The sequence below is a fragment of the Lactuca sativa genome, chromosome 6 (assembly GCF_002870075.4).
Source record: "Lactuca sativa cultivar Salinas chromosome 6, Lsat_Salinas_v11, whole genome shotgun sequence".
In the NCBI taxonomy this organism is placed as follows: domain Eukaryota; kingdom Viridiplantae; phylum Streptophyta; class Magnoliopsida; order Asterales; family Asteraceae; genus Lactuca; species Lactuca sativa.
In genome coordinates, this window is record NC_056628.2 from 13,299,519 (window position 1) to 13,313,685 (window position 14,167).

Genomic DNA, 14,167 nt, shown 5'->3' on the forward strand with positions numbered 1-14,167 from the left:
AAGGTTCCTAAAAAGTGTAAAAATATTGATTGCAAGGACCAAAAATGTCAAAATAGGTAAAGAATGAGGAGCAAAATGCAGGGACCATTTCTGCAAAAAAAATGCCAAATTTACTATTACTAAGCTTCATATCTTTAATATATATATATATATATATATATATATATATATATATATATATATATATATATATATATATATATATATATATATATATATAAAATAGAAAATTAAACCTAAATTACTAAAAAAATCAAGCATAAAAAACATAGAATTTAGTTGCGATATTCGTCAAGACCTTGTTGTTGAACTTTTAAAAATGCCCTTAAATTTTCCGGTGGACCAATCCGTTCAGTCAAGTATTTTAATTTGTATCAATATGTGTAAGATAAAAAATATGAGAAGAGAATATCTTTTGTTGAATATATGTGTTTGTTTTGAAAAAATGTGTGTTTTAGTTTGAAAATTATGTGTAAAATGAATGTATATATAGAGAAAAAAAATTAAAAAAATAATAAATTCAATTTTTTTTAAATGCTTGTAACAGTTGAAATTGAGCAAACCGTTCCAATCATATTGCATGTATTCTTCCGTCTTACCCTCCACGCCAACCCACCCATCCTGAGGGCGGTGTTCACGCGTCTCCAAGGAGTCCAACTCAGCATCCCGCATGTGAAAGGACTGCCACTCCGGATAGTCTTACGGTGCTCTTAGGAATGATCTTTTAATTACATTTTCTTGATAAACAAATACAAGATGACAAATGGCTATGAATGCTATAAACCTAATCATTTTAAAAAAGTAAAATTTTATATTTTATAATAAAATCAAGTAAAATCATTGGTATTTTTTGAAAGTACTTATAAAATACATACACATTTTAATGAATCCAGAGATATTTTGAAATCTCAACTCACCAATCAGGCAATCACCAGATTCACCACCATAAAACTACGCTCTATCTTACACTCTTTTGGGCACGCCGGTGAACTACCAAACACATGGAGAAGGAACATATTCTCCTACTAATCCTCTCCTCCTTCTTTCTACTGAAACCCATCGCCGGTGCTAACGACGACTGCTTGCCGGCCTCGTGTGGCCCCCACCAACCAGAAATACGTTTCCCGTTCCATATCCTCGGCCGGCAACCCGCCCGCTGCGGATTCCCCGGTTTCGACCTCTCCTGTGACGAACAAAACCAAACAATCATCCGACTTCCGTCATCCCGCTCATACATCGTCAAAAGAATTTCCTACGTTTCACAGGTTCGTTTTCAAAACATTACACAAATAAGACGCTTCAAATTTAAATCACGTCTCTGTAAACGATTCACAGGTGATCTACATAGATCCGGAATTCTGCCGGCCAAACCGAATCGTCGGTGTCAATTTAACTGACACGCCATTCCGTTTCAGCACCTTAAGGAGCTTCACTTTTTACAACTGCTCCACTCAGAACTACGGTTTCATGTATCCCGCCATTCCATTCCCTTGCCTGAGCTCCAGAAATTATTCGGTAATCGCTACTCGGACCGGAATATTCTCTCCTGCATACATGCCTTCAAATTGTCAGGCTATGAAGACGATCGTGGTGCCAATCCGGTTGAACAGTGACTTTAGAGACGATTTGCAGTTGATGTGGTTCACTCCGTTTTGTAGATCTTGCGAAATGGAAGGTAGAGCTTGTGGATTGAAGAGCGATGATGGAGAGACAGTTTGCGTTGGTTCTTCCCGCGGTAAGTTTCTCTTACAGTACATATTTTTATGCATGAAGTACTATCTGTCAAGCTAGCCTGAGAAGTTCATCCCTTCCATGATTCTTACTTGCAAGCTTTTACTAATGATTACAGTACATATTTTTGTGCACAGAGTACTACCGATAAAGGTTGATTGCTTCTTGTTCGTTACGCTTTAACTTTTATCTTTTGACTTTTATCTTCTTCTAATCTGATCATCCCTTTTTGCCTTTTCAAGCAAGATGATTGCAGGTTTTTGACTTTTTTTTTTCTTTCTATCCAACTAAAATGCATTCAAATTTTTAATTATAAATATATTTATGGCTGATTTGATCTTTTATTTTAAAATTTAAACTTTTGTTCGTTACTGAAAGCAAAAAATAACAATTTAAACATATTATAACATAATTTATTTATATATAATAAGCAAAACCATATATTATTTTAATTAAAACTCGATAAAGTAGTTCGAAAAAGTTAAACTTTCATTGTCGTAAACATTGAGCATGTATAGAGAATATCTTAATAATTCATGTCGGACAATTAATAAAATGTGTATCATTAGTATTTGTTTTCATATGATAATAATATTTTCCGAAAATACATTTTTAAAATCTTTGTTTTGAAGCATATAGTTTTCAAAGCACGTATTTAAGCAACACTCGACAATCATGTCGACTATGTAGGTTTTAACTTGTATTTTTTGTTAACTTATAGACTTTATTGCACGTTATTTTACGCTTTCATTTACTTTTGTGTCTGGAATATCAATGATCTTATCACATTTAATGCGTAGAACTTGTAATATGGTAAAAAGTTTTTCAAAATCTCAATAGTTTAGGTTATAAATAAATAGATATATCGTTTAATCACTTCAACAATATCTTAAATATATTAATCAATATCAATATAAAAATATATATTGATATAAAGTAAAACCAGTGGAATCTATAAACAAATTCAGAAAATTTAATGCATCTTTGGAAAATATATTTTCAAAATCCATACCTAACACTCCCCTACACCAACTAACATACTGTGTAACGAGTCAAAAACGGCATCAACCATGCAATTAATTGAATTTCAAATAAAGACCAGAGTAAATTACAAATTTGATCCCTGTGCTTTACCCAAACTTCAAGTTCAATCCAAATATTAAAATTCTTGTGCGAAAATAGTCCTTATGTTTTACTTAAAGTTGCAAGTTTAGTCCGAATTTTGAAGTCGATTTATTAATCACTAATCATCCTTTATAGGTATTTCTAAGAGTGCAAAATACGGATTGAGTATAGGCATCGGTGTACCCGCCTTAATAGGCATCATCGGGCTTATATGTTATGCATCAGCTAGAGCACAAGCCCAAAACGAATCTCATAACCAAAGCATTGACCTTTTCTCAATTGCAATCATCCCACAACCAAGAACGGGCTTGGATGGGCCCACAATAGAGTCCTACCCAAAGACTGTTCTTGGAGAGAGTTGTAGATTGCCTAATGATGATGCTACTTGTGCTATATGTCTTTCTGATTACAAACCTAAAGAGTCGTTGAGGACGATCCCAGAATGTAATCACTATTTCCATTCTGAATGTATTGATGAGTGGCTCAAGCTGAATGCCACCTGTCCAGTGTGTAGGAACTCACCGGAGAGTTCTTCATTGGTTACACCTTGTTCTTCTGCATCATCGACATCGAGTCGGGAAGATTCAACTTAAAGAACAACAACAAATACAAATGATTTTGAATTTTGGTCCATTTTACATGTATATTTGTAGATATAAAAATGAGTTTACACGGTTAAACTATTATACCATGTGTGGGGCATAGGAAATTTTAAAGACATGATTGATAGAGTGAACAAAAACCTTTTTATTTTGCGATATTTTTAAATCGTTGTTGATGCTTTTTTGTATGAAGTTCTAGTTTTTTGCAAATTTTTTGTACAAAAATTTATTTGGATAACATATATTCTCTTGTCATAATAAACTGCTGCTTGTATATGGATATTATTATTAATTTGTAAATTTAACAATTATTTATGATATTATAATTAATTTATAAATTTCCCTTATGTTTGGTACGTACATTGTTTTCAAAGGTTACTTATGATCGAAGTCAAACTCTTATTGGGGCTCTGATGTTTACTGAACGTGTTGACCATGTATGTCATTTTCACGATGGCATACCAACTGTTTTTTTTAAACGATTTGGTACAGGACTCTTGTTTTTTTAAACGAGTACCAAATACCAAAATTGTAAAATGTATTTTTTTTTTAAATTAAAATGGGACCTCTTGAAATTTTTCTGGAGCCATGTCTCTTTTTAAAATGCCGATTAAAATCGGTAATCTTTGGGAGACAATTAGATCATTCTTTTTTGAAACGAATTTCATGAGAAATGCATCAATTGGATCAAGCGGACACTGCTTTTAGCTGCTTGTTAAAAAGGAGGAATGTCATATATATATATATATATATATATATATATATATATATATATATATATATATATATATATATATATATATATATATATATATATATATATATATATATATATATATATATATATATATATATATATATATATATATATATATATATATATATATATATATATATATATAAAAAGTTATATAAACTTAGGTACCCAAACACATCACAATAGGTCGTTTTCTTTGATATATGAATTATAATGTTCTTAAACTTCAACCTTAACTTGATTTACTTTCAAAATATTCAAAATTTCACTATTATCTTTCTCTAAAATCACATCTTTTTTCTGAACACCTACTAGGCTGTATATATATTGTAGTTGAAAATGAAAATTATGTAAGAGGAAGATAAATGTGTAACTTATAAAAATCTTGGAAGTAAATCAAGTTAGAAGTTAAATTATAAGAACATTGGACAATTAGAATGTATTATATGATACAAAACGATGTAGTATGATGAATTTAGGTACCTAAGCTTATATACCCTTAAGGGTATATTCACTTTTCCCATATATATATATATATATATATATATATATATATATATATATATAGGAGTAGGATCAAATGAAAACACCAAAAAGGTTGACAACGCAAGAACAAAGTATATTTATTTGTGATTCCATGTATTCATTTGTGGAGAAATGATAAAATTTTACGCCTTTAATTTCCATTGAAGAGAAAAAGTATGTTCATGTTGATTGTGCGTAAAAATTTATCATTTCTCCGCAAATAAATACATGGAATCACAAATGAATATATTTGTTCTCGCGGTCTCAACCTTTTAGGTGTTCTCATTTGATCATTTCCACATATATATATATATAGGTAGGTTCAAATGTTTCTCACATCTATTGTGAGCTAGAATGCACCAATAAGAATTGAGTAAACATTAAATGTATATTAAATGATATTCATATTTATAAATCCTTTTTATGTAAGTTAATTTAATTCGTCATTAATGTCAATAATAATATTCTTTCAGAATTAATTTATATATAAAATAATAAGAGTGTATTCTAGGAAAACGAAAGTATATTCTACTAGAATACACCCTCATTCTTCATATTTCATACAACTTTATTGTATTTTAAGTGAGTGAGTCCTGAAATAATGTTATTGCTGACATAAAAACCTAGATACGAATTCATTCTGAAAGAATGTTATTGCTGACATTAATGACGAATTTAATTAATTTCCATAAAGAGAAAAATTATAATTATGGATATCATTTAATATACATACAATTATGGAAATCATTTAATATCTATCATTATTTAATAAAATAGCAATATAATTTTACAAAATTTCTATTGGTGCATTTTAACACACAATAAATGTAAAAAACACTTTAACCTAGCCCTATATATATATATATATATATATATATATATATATATATATATATATATATATATATATATATATATATATATATATATATATATATTGAGAAAATTACACAGTTGGTCCCTGTGGTTATGGGTTACTTGCACACTTGGTCCCTAGAAAGATTTTTTTTAACTCGGACCATCCTTGAAACTTTATTTGTTACCCGCCCAATCCCTCTATTAACTTCTCCGTATGTTTAGCTGTTAGCAACCTCCACATCGGGGGCATTTTTGTCCTTTCACCTTTGCAACAACTTTAAAACCCTTCCCCTTCCCCTTCCTTCTTTTTCTTGGAAAAAACCATTCATTAATGGAGGATTTTAAGGTTCATCCTTCATCATCGTGTTCTTCATATTTCTGGTTCTACCCTTGTGTTGATAGTGATTCTTTGAATGTAGTGTTTAATCTGAAAATCTTTTGTGGTGTTGATGTTTAGGATATGGTTTAAAGTTGTTTTCGATGTTGACAATATTGTTGGAACGTGAATAGTTATATGATTTCGTTAGTGAACCAATGGAAGATTTTAAAATCAGAGTGATGATCGAATTTGAGTTTTGATGGAAATAATTTCGTTGAACTCGATCTTGAACAAACTTTAAGGAAGAGGTAGAGCTTCATCTGATTGTCATTCAATGGAGAAACCGATTGAAATTTTACCCAAAAAATCAATTCATCCGAAGACATCAAATACATGGAGAAATCGGTTGAAAATTTGTCAAAAAACGATTCCACATCGTTTCAACATCAAATTCAATTTTTACATTCATTCAAAATTCCTGACATCAACATGTATAATGGGTATCTATACAACTCATACCAAATTCACCCAAGAACATCAATACAACTCAAAATTTCTGACATTAACATGTATAATGGACTTGAGGACAACCTTCAGTATGTATGAAACAGATGGAACCGATTGCATCACTCCCAAGAGCTTAAACCTGGTGTTGAATCGACTCGGTGAGTCGAGAAGTGTAGATGAGTGTGTTCGTATGCTTAATCGATTTTATCTCAATGGAGATGAAATTCTTGTTTGTTTGAAATTGTAGTTTTAATGGGAGTCGAAATGGGTTTGATGCTTTGATGATAATATGAAATTGATGGGTATGTGTTTTAATTGAAGAAAATCGAGAAGTAGATGCGATGTTTATATTGGTCAAATTTTGAAAAATTTGGGTCAAATTTTGAAAAATTTGGTCAAACCAATTAACTGACCTTGCTATCTCATTTTCGTTTTAATATTTTTAAAGAAAGTTACATTTAAGTCCATCTAAAAATGAAAGGACAAAAATACCCCTGATGTGGGGGTTGCTAACAGCTAAACAAATGGATAAGTTAATAGAGGTTCTGAGTGGATAACAAATTAAAGTTTCAGGGATGATCCGAGTTAAAAAATCTTTCTAGGGACCAAGCGTGCAAGTAACCCATAACCACATGGACCATCCGTGTAATTTTCTCTATATATTTCTTACCTTGAACGGTGAATTGACAATCTTACTTTGGTTGACGGGTTAGTTGCTAGATGGAACAAGTTCATTCCTAGTAAAATTAACATCTTGATGTGGAGAATCCTGCTAAATCGCATTCATACAAGAGTTAAATTGGCAAATACAGAAATTGATATTCACTCTACTTTATGCCCAGTGTGTGTGATAACTAACAAGATCATGTTGATCATATGTTCCTTCATTGTGAAATCTCTGTTCAGATTTTAAATCTTGTCGGTAAATGATGTGATTTGTGTTTTTCAACTGTGGTTCACGTTCGAGAATTGGTGACCTTGTTACTTGTTAGACAATGTGTCTTTGTCTAATAAAAAAAGTGATGCTTTGGATGCGATTTCTTAATTACATTTTTGCTTATGGAAGTTTCGTAATACATTAATTTTTGCTTTAAAAAAATTAAAAAAGATTTCATTTTAGTAAACAAAAAATAAACAATTTAGGATGTTCGAGTTACCTTTCTACCCTTTGCATGATCTGTCTCTGTCATTCATAAACTAAATTATTTTAAGAAAAAAAACTAATTTATTATTAATAAAATCAAATAATATCATAAATTTGTTTTCAAAGTAAACATAAAGACTTCCATGTTTTACACCATCAAACACACCGGTGAGGTAGCAAGTAGCAACCCTATGGAGAAGGAACACATTCTCCTGCTCATAATCTTCTGTTTCTCTTTCTTTGTACTGAAACCCATCGCCGGAGCCGACACCGACTGCTTGCCGTCCTCCTGCGGCCCCAACGAGCCAGAAGTACGGTTCCCGTTCCGTATCTCCGGCCGGCAACCGGCCCGATGCGGTTTCCCCGGTTTCAATCTCTCCTGTGACCAACAAAACCGAACAATCATCCGACTTCCGTCATCCCTCTCATACATAGTCAACAGTATTTCCTACTTTTCACAGGTTCGTTTCCAAATTCTTACTTTGAAAAGTAGTTTAAATCATGTATTAATCATAATCGGTAAACGATTCACAGGTCATCTCCATAGATCCGGAATTCTGCCGGCCAAATCGAATTGCCGATGTCGATATAGCCAACACGCCATTCAGTTACAGTACCTTTTGGAGACAGAGCTACACTTTTTACAACTGCTCCTTACGGTTACAGAGCTTCGATCAAACGTATTATGGCTTTCCATTCCGTTGCCTGAGCACCGGAAATTACTCTGTAATCGCTTCTACTGGTTCCATGCCTTCAAATTGTAAGGTTTTGAAGACGATCGAGGTGCCAGTTCGATCAAACAGCGACTTTAGATATGAATTGCAGTTGATGTGGTTCACTCCGTATTGCGGATCTTGTGAAAGGGAAGGTAAAGCTTGTGGATTGAAGAGCGATGATGGACAAACAATTTGCGTTAGTCCTTCCCGCGGTACGGTTTCTCTCCTGACTCTTACAGTACATGTTTTTATGCAGAAAGTACTAACTTTTAAGCTTTCCTTAGAGGTTACATATTTTTAGTACTATTTATATTTGTTAAATATTATACTTAACAGTCTTCTACACTAACAAACAAGTAACAACTAGTCAACATGGCATCTAGCATGCGATTGCTTGGAATTTAACACGAGGAATAATCAACTTGCTAGTAAAGTCGACATGGCCACAAAAAGTCAAAATATGTCAAGTTTAAATTCAATTATCTATTGTTAATACTTGTTTTGTTTTATTGTACGTAGGTATTCCAAGGAGTGCTAAATACGGATTAAGCATAGGCATTGGTGTACCTGCCTTAATAGGCATCATCGGGCTTATATGTTACACATCTTCTAAAGTTCAAGCCCATAACGAATCTCATAACCAAAGCATTGACATTAACTCAATCGCAATCATCCCACAATTGGCCTCAAGAACAGGTTTAGACGGGCCCACAATCGAGTCTTACCCTAAAACCGTGCTTGGAGAGAGTTGTAGATTGCCTAACGATGATGCTACTTGTGCTATTTGTCTTTCTGATTACAAACCTAAAGAGTCGTTTAGGACAATCCCGGAATGTAATCACTATTTCCATTCCGAATGTATTGATGAGTGGCTCAAGTTGAATGCCACCTGTCCGGTGTGTAGGAACTCACCGGAAAGTTCGGCACTGGTTACCCCTTGTTCTTCGGCATCATCGAGATTGAGTTCAGTAGATTCATCATAGAAAAACAAAATCGAAAATAAATCTTGAATTTTGATAGCGTTTACATGTACATTTTGTATGTATAAAAACATTGTTAATTAATAATTACATGGTAAAAGTAATATAGGATGTTTGGTGCATGAGAATTTTTAGAGATAAGATTCATAGATTTATCTCAATGAAATTGGCACATTTCGTATTCTAAATTTGAAGATAGCCAACATACAATTTAGACCATAAATACTCAAAAAATTCAATCACAATCACAATCAAACCATCATGTTAACATCATCTTTCTCAGTTGCATCACTAAACATATACTGAGTCTGATACTCCATCAAAGCCTGATTCGATCTCTTCACATCCCAAAACAACTTGTAAACCCTACTCACATCCTCCATCTCCACCACCTTCCCTTTCCTCTTCTCACAAGCCAAAGCAAGTGATGTTATTAAATTTATCACGTACCTCAAAATCGTCTCCACCCCAATTTTAGTCAACAAAATTTTCGCATCTTCCGCCACATCAACATCTTCTTCCTAACCAGACGGTGGGGAACCCGGGCGACTATATATATATATATATATATATATATATATATATATATATATATATATATATATATATATATATATATATATATATATATATATATATATATATATATATATATCCTAAATTATTTTTAGGGGCTAAAGTTTGTTCAAATTCAAATTAGTTCAAAAGATAAATAATTTGACTTAGTTGTTATTGCTAATTGAACACTTCTATAGTGAATAATAAATAATATTTTTTTCAATCTTTATTATATTTGGCTTAGTTGTAATTTCACTACCATATGGACCATTTATGATGTTTTATCTTATTATTATTATTTTTAAATTAGATATAATTATTTAATTTAATATATAAAAGGTCTCTCTCTCTCTCTCTCTCTCTCTCTCTCTCTCTCTCTCTCGTAAACAGTAAAGACACACCTTTGTCTTCCTCACTCACCTCCAAAAACTTTGAACCCCATCTCTATTTCACCACCTTCCGCCACCACCACTATCAGATGCAACCGACCAAGGTAAGTGATTTCCTGCCCGTACCCGATCAAAACCCACCTATCCACCGACATCCCTTCCTATTTGCAACCCTAAATCAGATTTGTGGAAATGAACCCCTACACCTCCATTTTTTTCCGGCAACACCATAGCCACCATCGATTATCACCTCCCATTTATTTCCTCCCTCTTTAGCCTCTCCCGTGTTCTCCATCTCATCCCCAACCGCATGTAATTTTTCCAATGGTTGTTTCTTTCCCACGATCGATGGTTGTTGAACCTCCGCGAGGATCATCATCATCGGACCTTGAAATCCACCACTTCTCACTAAATATGAAATCCATCCTCATCACCCACATACCCCTCTTTATTTCATCACATACGAACATATGAACATACCCATCTTCTTCCTTCTTCCCGTAGAAAATCAAACATATGAACATACACACTCTCTCAAATTTAAACCCTCTGCAAATCTATGATATATGATATAACATATAGAGGAAGAAGAAGAAATTAGGGTTCTTGAACCCATTGAAAATCCCCATAAAAAAGACCCAAAACACCATTCCCGTATTAAAAATCCCCATGCCTTCTTCTTTGATTATGATTTCAACTTTCCTCCCTGTTTTGAAACAACTATGATACCCAGTTACAGTAAAATCGTTACTTACTCGATTAATCATCCAGGTGTGCGTGAAGATCTTTATGCTAAAGGATTTGTACCAGTTTCTCATTTTTTCAATATGAATCGATCACATGTGTTTATTGGTGTAAAAAAATCGTGAAGAACAACGGATTTCGGGTGTAAGCCACTGAACTGGGTATTCTGATGTAAGCTTCAAAATCGTCATCAGCTTTAGCAGAAACAAGACGAGATGGAGTGCAAGCTTTAACTTCTGCTTGACTTCTAATTTATGTGTGTTAGATTAGCATAAAGATGGTTCTAGTTTACGGTGGTTCATTCAAAATGAGTATGAGAGAGAGATCTTTTATGTATTAAATTAAATAATTATATTTAATTTAAAAAAAACATCATAAATAGTCTCTGTGGTAGTGAAATGACGAAAATGTCATTCAGTTAACAGACAAAATTTAACGGAGTTAGCAATAAGAACCAATCGTCAGAAGTTTTGAAAGCATATGGACCAACTATGATGTTTCTAAACCACGTGGACTAAACTTCAGCTTTGAGGAAACCACAAGGAGTATTTATGTTGTTTTTTCTTTTATATTTGACAACATAATATTAAACTGGTTAGTTGCGGCATGCATTTTTATAGTCTATCTCTCTATCTCAAAAACTATCTTTCTATATCAAAAAGACAAAAACCTACCAAAAATATTTAGCTTAAAAATTGGTCCTCAACGAAAGAAACCTTAAAAAAAGTTAGAAAGATTTTTTGCTATTTCAATATTATAACAACAATTTTACAACTTATAAAAGCGAATTAATTTTTTTTTTTGTTTTTTTGTGGAAAACAGATTTGAATTATAATAAACATCGTCATTAACTATTTACGACATGATTATCAATTTGGTTTTTTGTTTAAAGTATAAATGTTAACATTGTGATTATGGTGATTATCCCAATAATCAATTTAGATCATAAGTTTGTCTTCATTCTTCCAAGGTAAACATAGATACTTACATGGATTATATTTTAAGATCTTATCTCACCAATCACCACCATAAAACTATCGTTCTTCCCTTTATCCCTTAACTCCGTTACATACTCCGGTGAAGTAGCAACCACATGGAGAAGAAACATATTCTCCTACTAATCTTCTCCCTCTTTTTACTCAAACCAATCGCCGATGCCAAGGACAACTGTCCGCCGGCATCCTGCGGCCCCAACGAACCAGAAATACGGTTCCCGTTCCGTATCCTCGGCCGGCAATCGAGCCAATGCGGTTTCTCCGGCTTTGACATCCTCTGTGACGAACAAAACAAAACAACCATCCAACTCCCGTTATCCCTCACTTACATCGTCAACAAAATTTCCTACCTCGAACAGGTTTCTTTCCAAAATCATAGCCAAATAGTACTTTAAATGATTAAATCATGTGTTTAATCAACGATTCGCAGGTGATCTACTTAGATCCAGAATTCTGCCTCCCAAACCGAATTGTCAGTGTCAATATGACCAATACGCCATTCAGAAGTCACTTATGGATGCAGAGCTACACCTTTTACAACTGCTCCTTACAGAAAGACCAAAGCTTCAACTTTTCCGACGCCAACGTTCCATTCCCTTGCCTGAGCAACGGAAATAGCTCGGTAATTGCTGTGGAGACCGATCCTTGGATTCGTGTGCACATGCCTTCGAGTTGTAAGGTTATGACGACGATCGATGTGCCTGTTGGGTTTAACAGCGACTTTGGAAGTCAATTGGAGATGATATGGTTCACTCCGTTTTGCAGATCGTGTGAAAGTGAAGGTAAAGCTTGTCGATTGAAGAGTGATGATAATAGTGACGGACAGACGATTTGTGTTTCCCGCGGAAAAGGTATACAGCTACAGTACATATTTTTTTGCACGAGGTACTGCCTGTTAAGCTACAGTTGACATAGGTCACTTAAAAGTCAAAATAGGATGCTTTGAAACCAATTCACGCTTATTGAATTTTAATTTTTTGTATATAGGTATTTCTAGGATTGCTATGTACGGATTGAGCGTAGGCGTCTGTGTTTCCACATTAATATGCATCATCGTGTTTAAATGGTACGCGTCTTCCAGAGCACAAGCCCATAACGACTCTAATAATCAAGGCATTGGCCTTTCCACAATTGCAATCATCCGACAGCCCACCTCCAAAATGGGTTTAGATGGGCCCACGATCGAGTCTTATCCAAAAACCGTGTTTGGAGAGAGTTGCAGATTGCCTAACGATGATGTTACTTGTGCTATTTGTCTTTCTGACTACAAGCCTAAAGAGTCGTTGAGAAAAATCCCGGAGTGTAATCACTATTTTCATGTAGAATGCATAGACGAGTGGCTCAAGAGAAATGCAACTTGTCCCGTATGCAGGAAAACACAAGAAAGTGCTGTGTTGGTTACTCCTTGTTCTAAGACATCATCATCGAATTCTGTAGATATATCTTAGAAAACGAATTGAAGGTCTTGGATATTGATACTACCCTTTACTTGTATTTTTGCATATGTAAACCATAAGTTATATAACAAAGCTATAATACCATATAAATAAAACGGTTGATGATTAATAAGGTAGAAAATTTATCCCATGTATAGATTTAGTTATTTAAGTTTTTTTAATCATATGACCATTAAACTTTTATTTTTGTACACATTTTTTAAACAACCGAAAGTTTTATATTAAAAGGTTAGCAAGACATTAAAGAAAAGAAACAATTACATAAAGATGTCATTAATTGGATTTTACATTCAATCAATAGATTTGATAGCAAGCTTATTTTTTCTATACACAAAACGATTCAAACATATAATGTAGCACCTGATTCCTGGTACGTAAATCTTATTTGAGTATTTCCCTTCTTTTAGCCTTGGACTCGGCGAGTCATAGGTCCGACTCGTCGAGTGAATGCGGGACCCGGGACACGTTTAAGTTGGCGACTCGGCGAGTCACAGTTGTTGGATGAAACCCTAAGTTTCAGGGGTTTGCACCCTATTTAAACGACTTAACTGCCCCAAGCCAGCCCCCATTCACCCTCAGAGCCCTGTATCTCTCTCTAGCCTTGCTTTCTTGTGAGTTTGAAGTGTTTTGGTGCTGTTATTGAAGTTTCTTTGAAGGAAAAGAAGAGGGAATCAAGAAGAGGAGAAGGAGGCCAATCATCTCTGTGTCATTCCAACGTTTCCCCTAAGGTATAGCTCGTTTCCCCTCTGTTTTTAAGCTT

General features: G+C 33.7%; 3 protein-coding genes across 3 annotated transcripts; all 3 read left to right on the forward strand.

Moving 5' to 3' along the window:
* The first annotated feature begins 887 nt into the window (after positions 1-887).
* LOC111918797 (putative RING-H2 finger protein ATL21A) lies at positions 888-3,668 on the forward strand. Its single transcript, XM_023914423.3, has 3 exons — positions 888-1,265; positions 1,336-1,735; positions 2,992-3,668. Exons 1-3 carry the CDS (start codon positions 1,002-1,004, stop codon positions 3,447-3,449), a joined length of 1,122 nt encoding a protein of 373 aa, XP_023770191.1. The 5' UTR covers positions 888-1,001; the 3' UTR covers positions 3,450-3,668.
* Positions 3,669-7,695: 4,027 nt separating this feature from the next.
* LOC111918796 (putative RING-H2 finger protein ATL21A) lies at positions 7,696-9,386 on the forward strand. The gene is made up of 3 exons (XM_023914422.2): positions 7,696-8,029; positions 8,103-8,496; positions 8,804-9,386. Exons 1-3 carry the CDS (start codon positions 7,712-7,714, stop codon positions 9,265-9,267), a joined length of 1,176 nt encoding a protein of 391 aa, XP_023770190.1. The 5' UTR covers positions 7,696-7,711; the 3' UTR covers positions 9,268-9,386.
* A 2,399-nt stretch (positions 9,387-11,785) lies between these two features.
* On the forward strand, positions 11,786-13,519 carry LOC111918822 (putative RING-H2 finger protein ATL21A). The gene is made up of 3 exons (XM_023914447.2): positions 11,786-12,309; positions 12,381-12,801; positions 12,938-13,519. Exons 1-3 carry the CDS (start codon positions 12,049-12,051, stop codon positions 13,396-13,398), a joined length of 1,143 nt encoding a protein of 380 aa, XP_023770215.1. The 5' UTR covers positions 11,786-12,048; the 3' UTR covers positions 13,399-13,519.
* The last annotated feature ends 648 nt before the right edge of the window (positions 13,520-14,167 follow it).

Coding starts and splice junctions, on each gene's coding strand:
- LOC111918797 (XM_023914423.3), top strand. CDS start 1,002: ATGGAGAAGGAACATATTCTCCTACTAATCCTCTCCTCCTTCTTTCTA. Junction 1,266..1,335: donor GAATTTCCTACGTTTCACAG/GTTCGTTTTCAA, acceptor AACGATTCACAG/GTGATCTACATAGATCCGGA. Junction 1,736..2,991: donor TTGCGTTGGTTCTTCCCGCG/GTAAGTTTCTCT, acceptor CATCCTTTATAG/GTATTTCTAAGAGTGCAAAA.
- LOC111918796 (XM_023914422.2), top strand. CDS start 7,712: ATGTTTTACACCATCAAACACACCGGTGAGGTAGCAAGTAGCAACCCT. Junction 8,030..8,102: donor GTATTTCCTACTTTTCACAG/GTTCGTTTCCAA, acceptor AACGATTCACAG/GTCATCTCCATAGATCCGGA. Junction 8,497..8,803: donor TTGCGTTAGTCCTTCCCGCG/GTACGGTTTCTC, acceptor TATTGTACGTAG/GTATTCCAAGGAGTGCTAAA.
- LOC111918822 (XM_023914447.2), top strand. CDS start 12,049: ATGGAGAAGAAACATATTCTCCTACTAATCTTCTCCCTCTTTTTACTC. Junction 12,310..12,380: donor AAATTTCCTACCTCGAACAG/GTTTCTTTCCAA, acceptor AACGATTCGCAG/GTGATCTACTTAGATCCAGA. Junction 12,802..12,937: donor TTGTGTTTCCCGCGGAAAAG/GTATACAGCTAC, acceptor TTTTGTATATAG/GTATTTCTAGGATTGCTATG.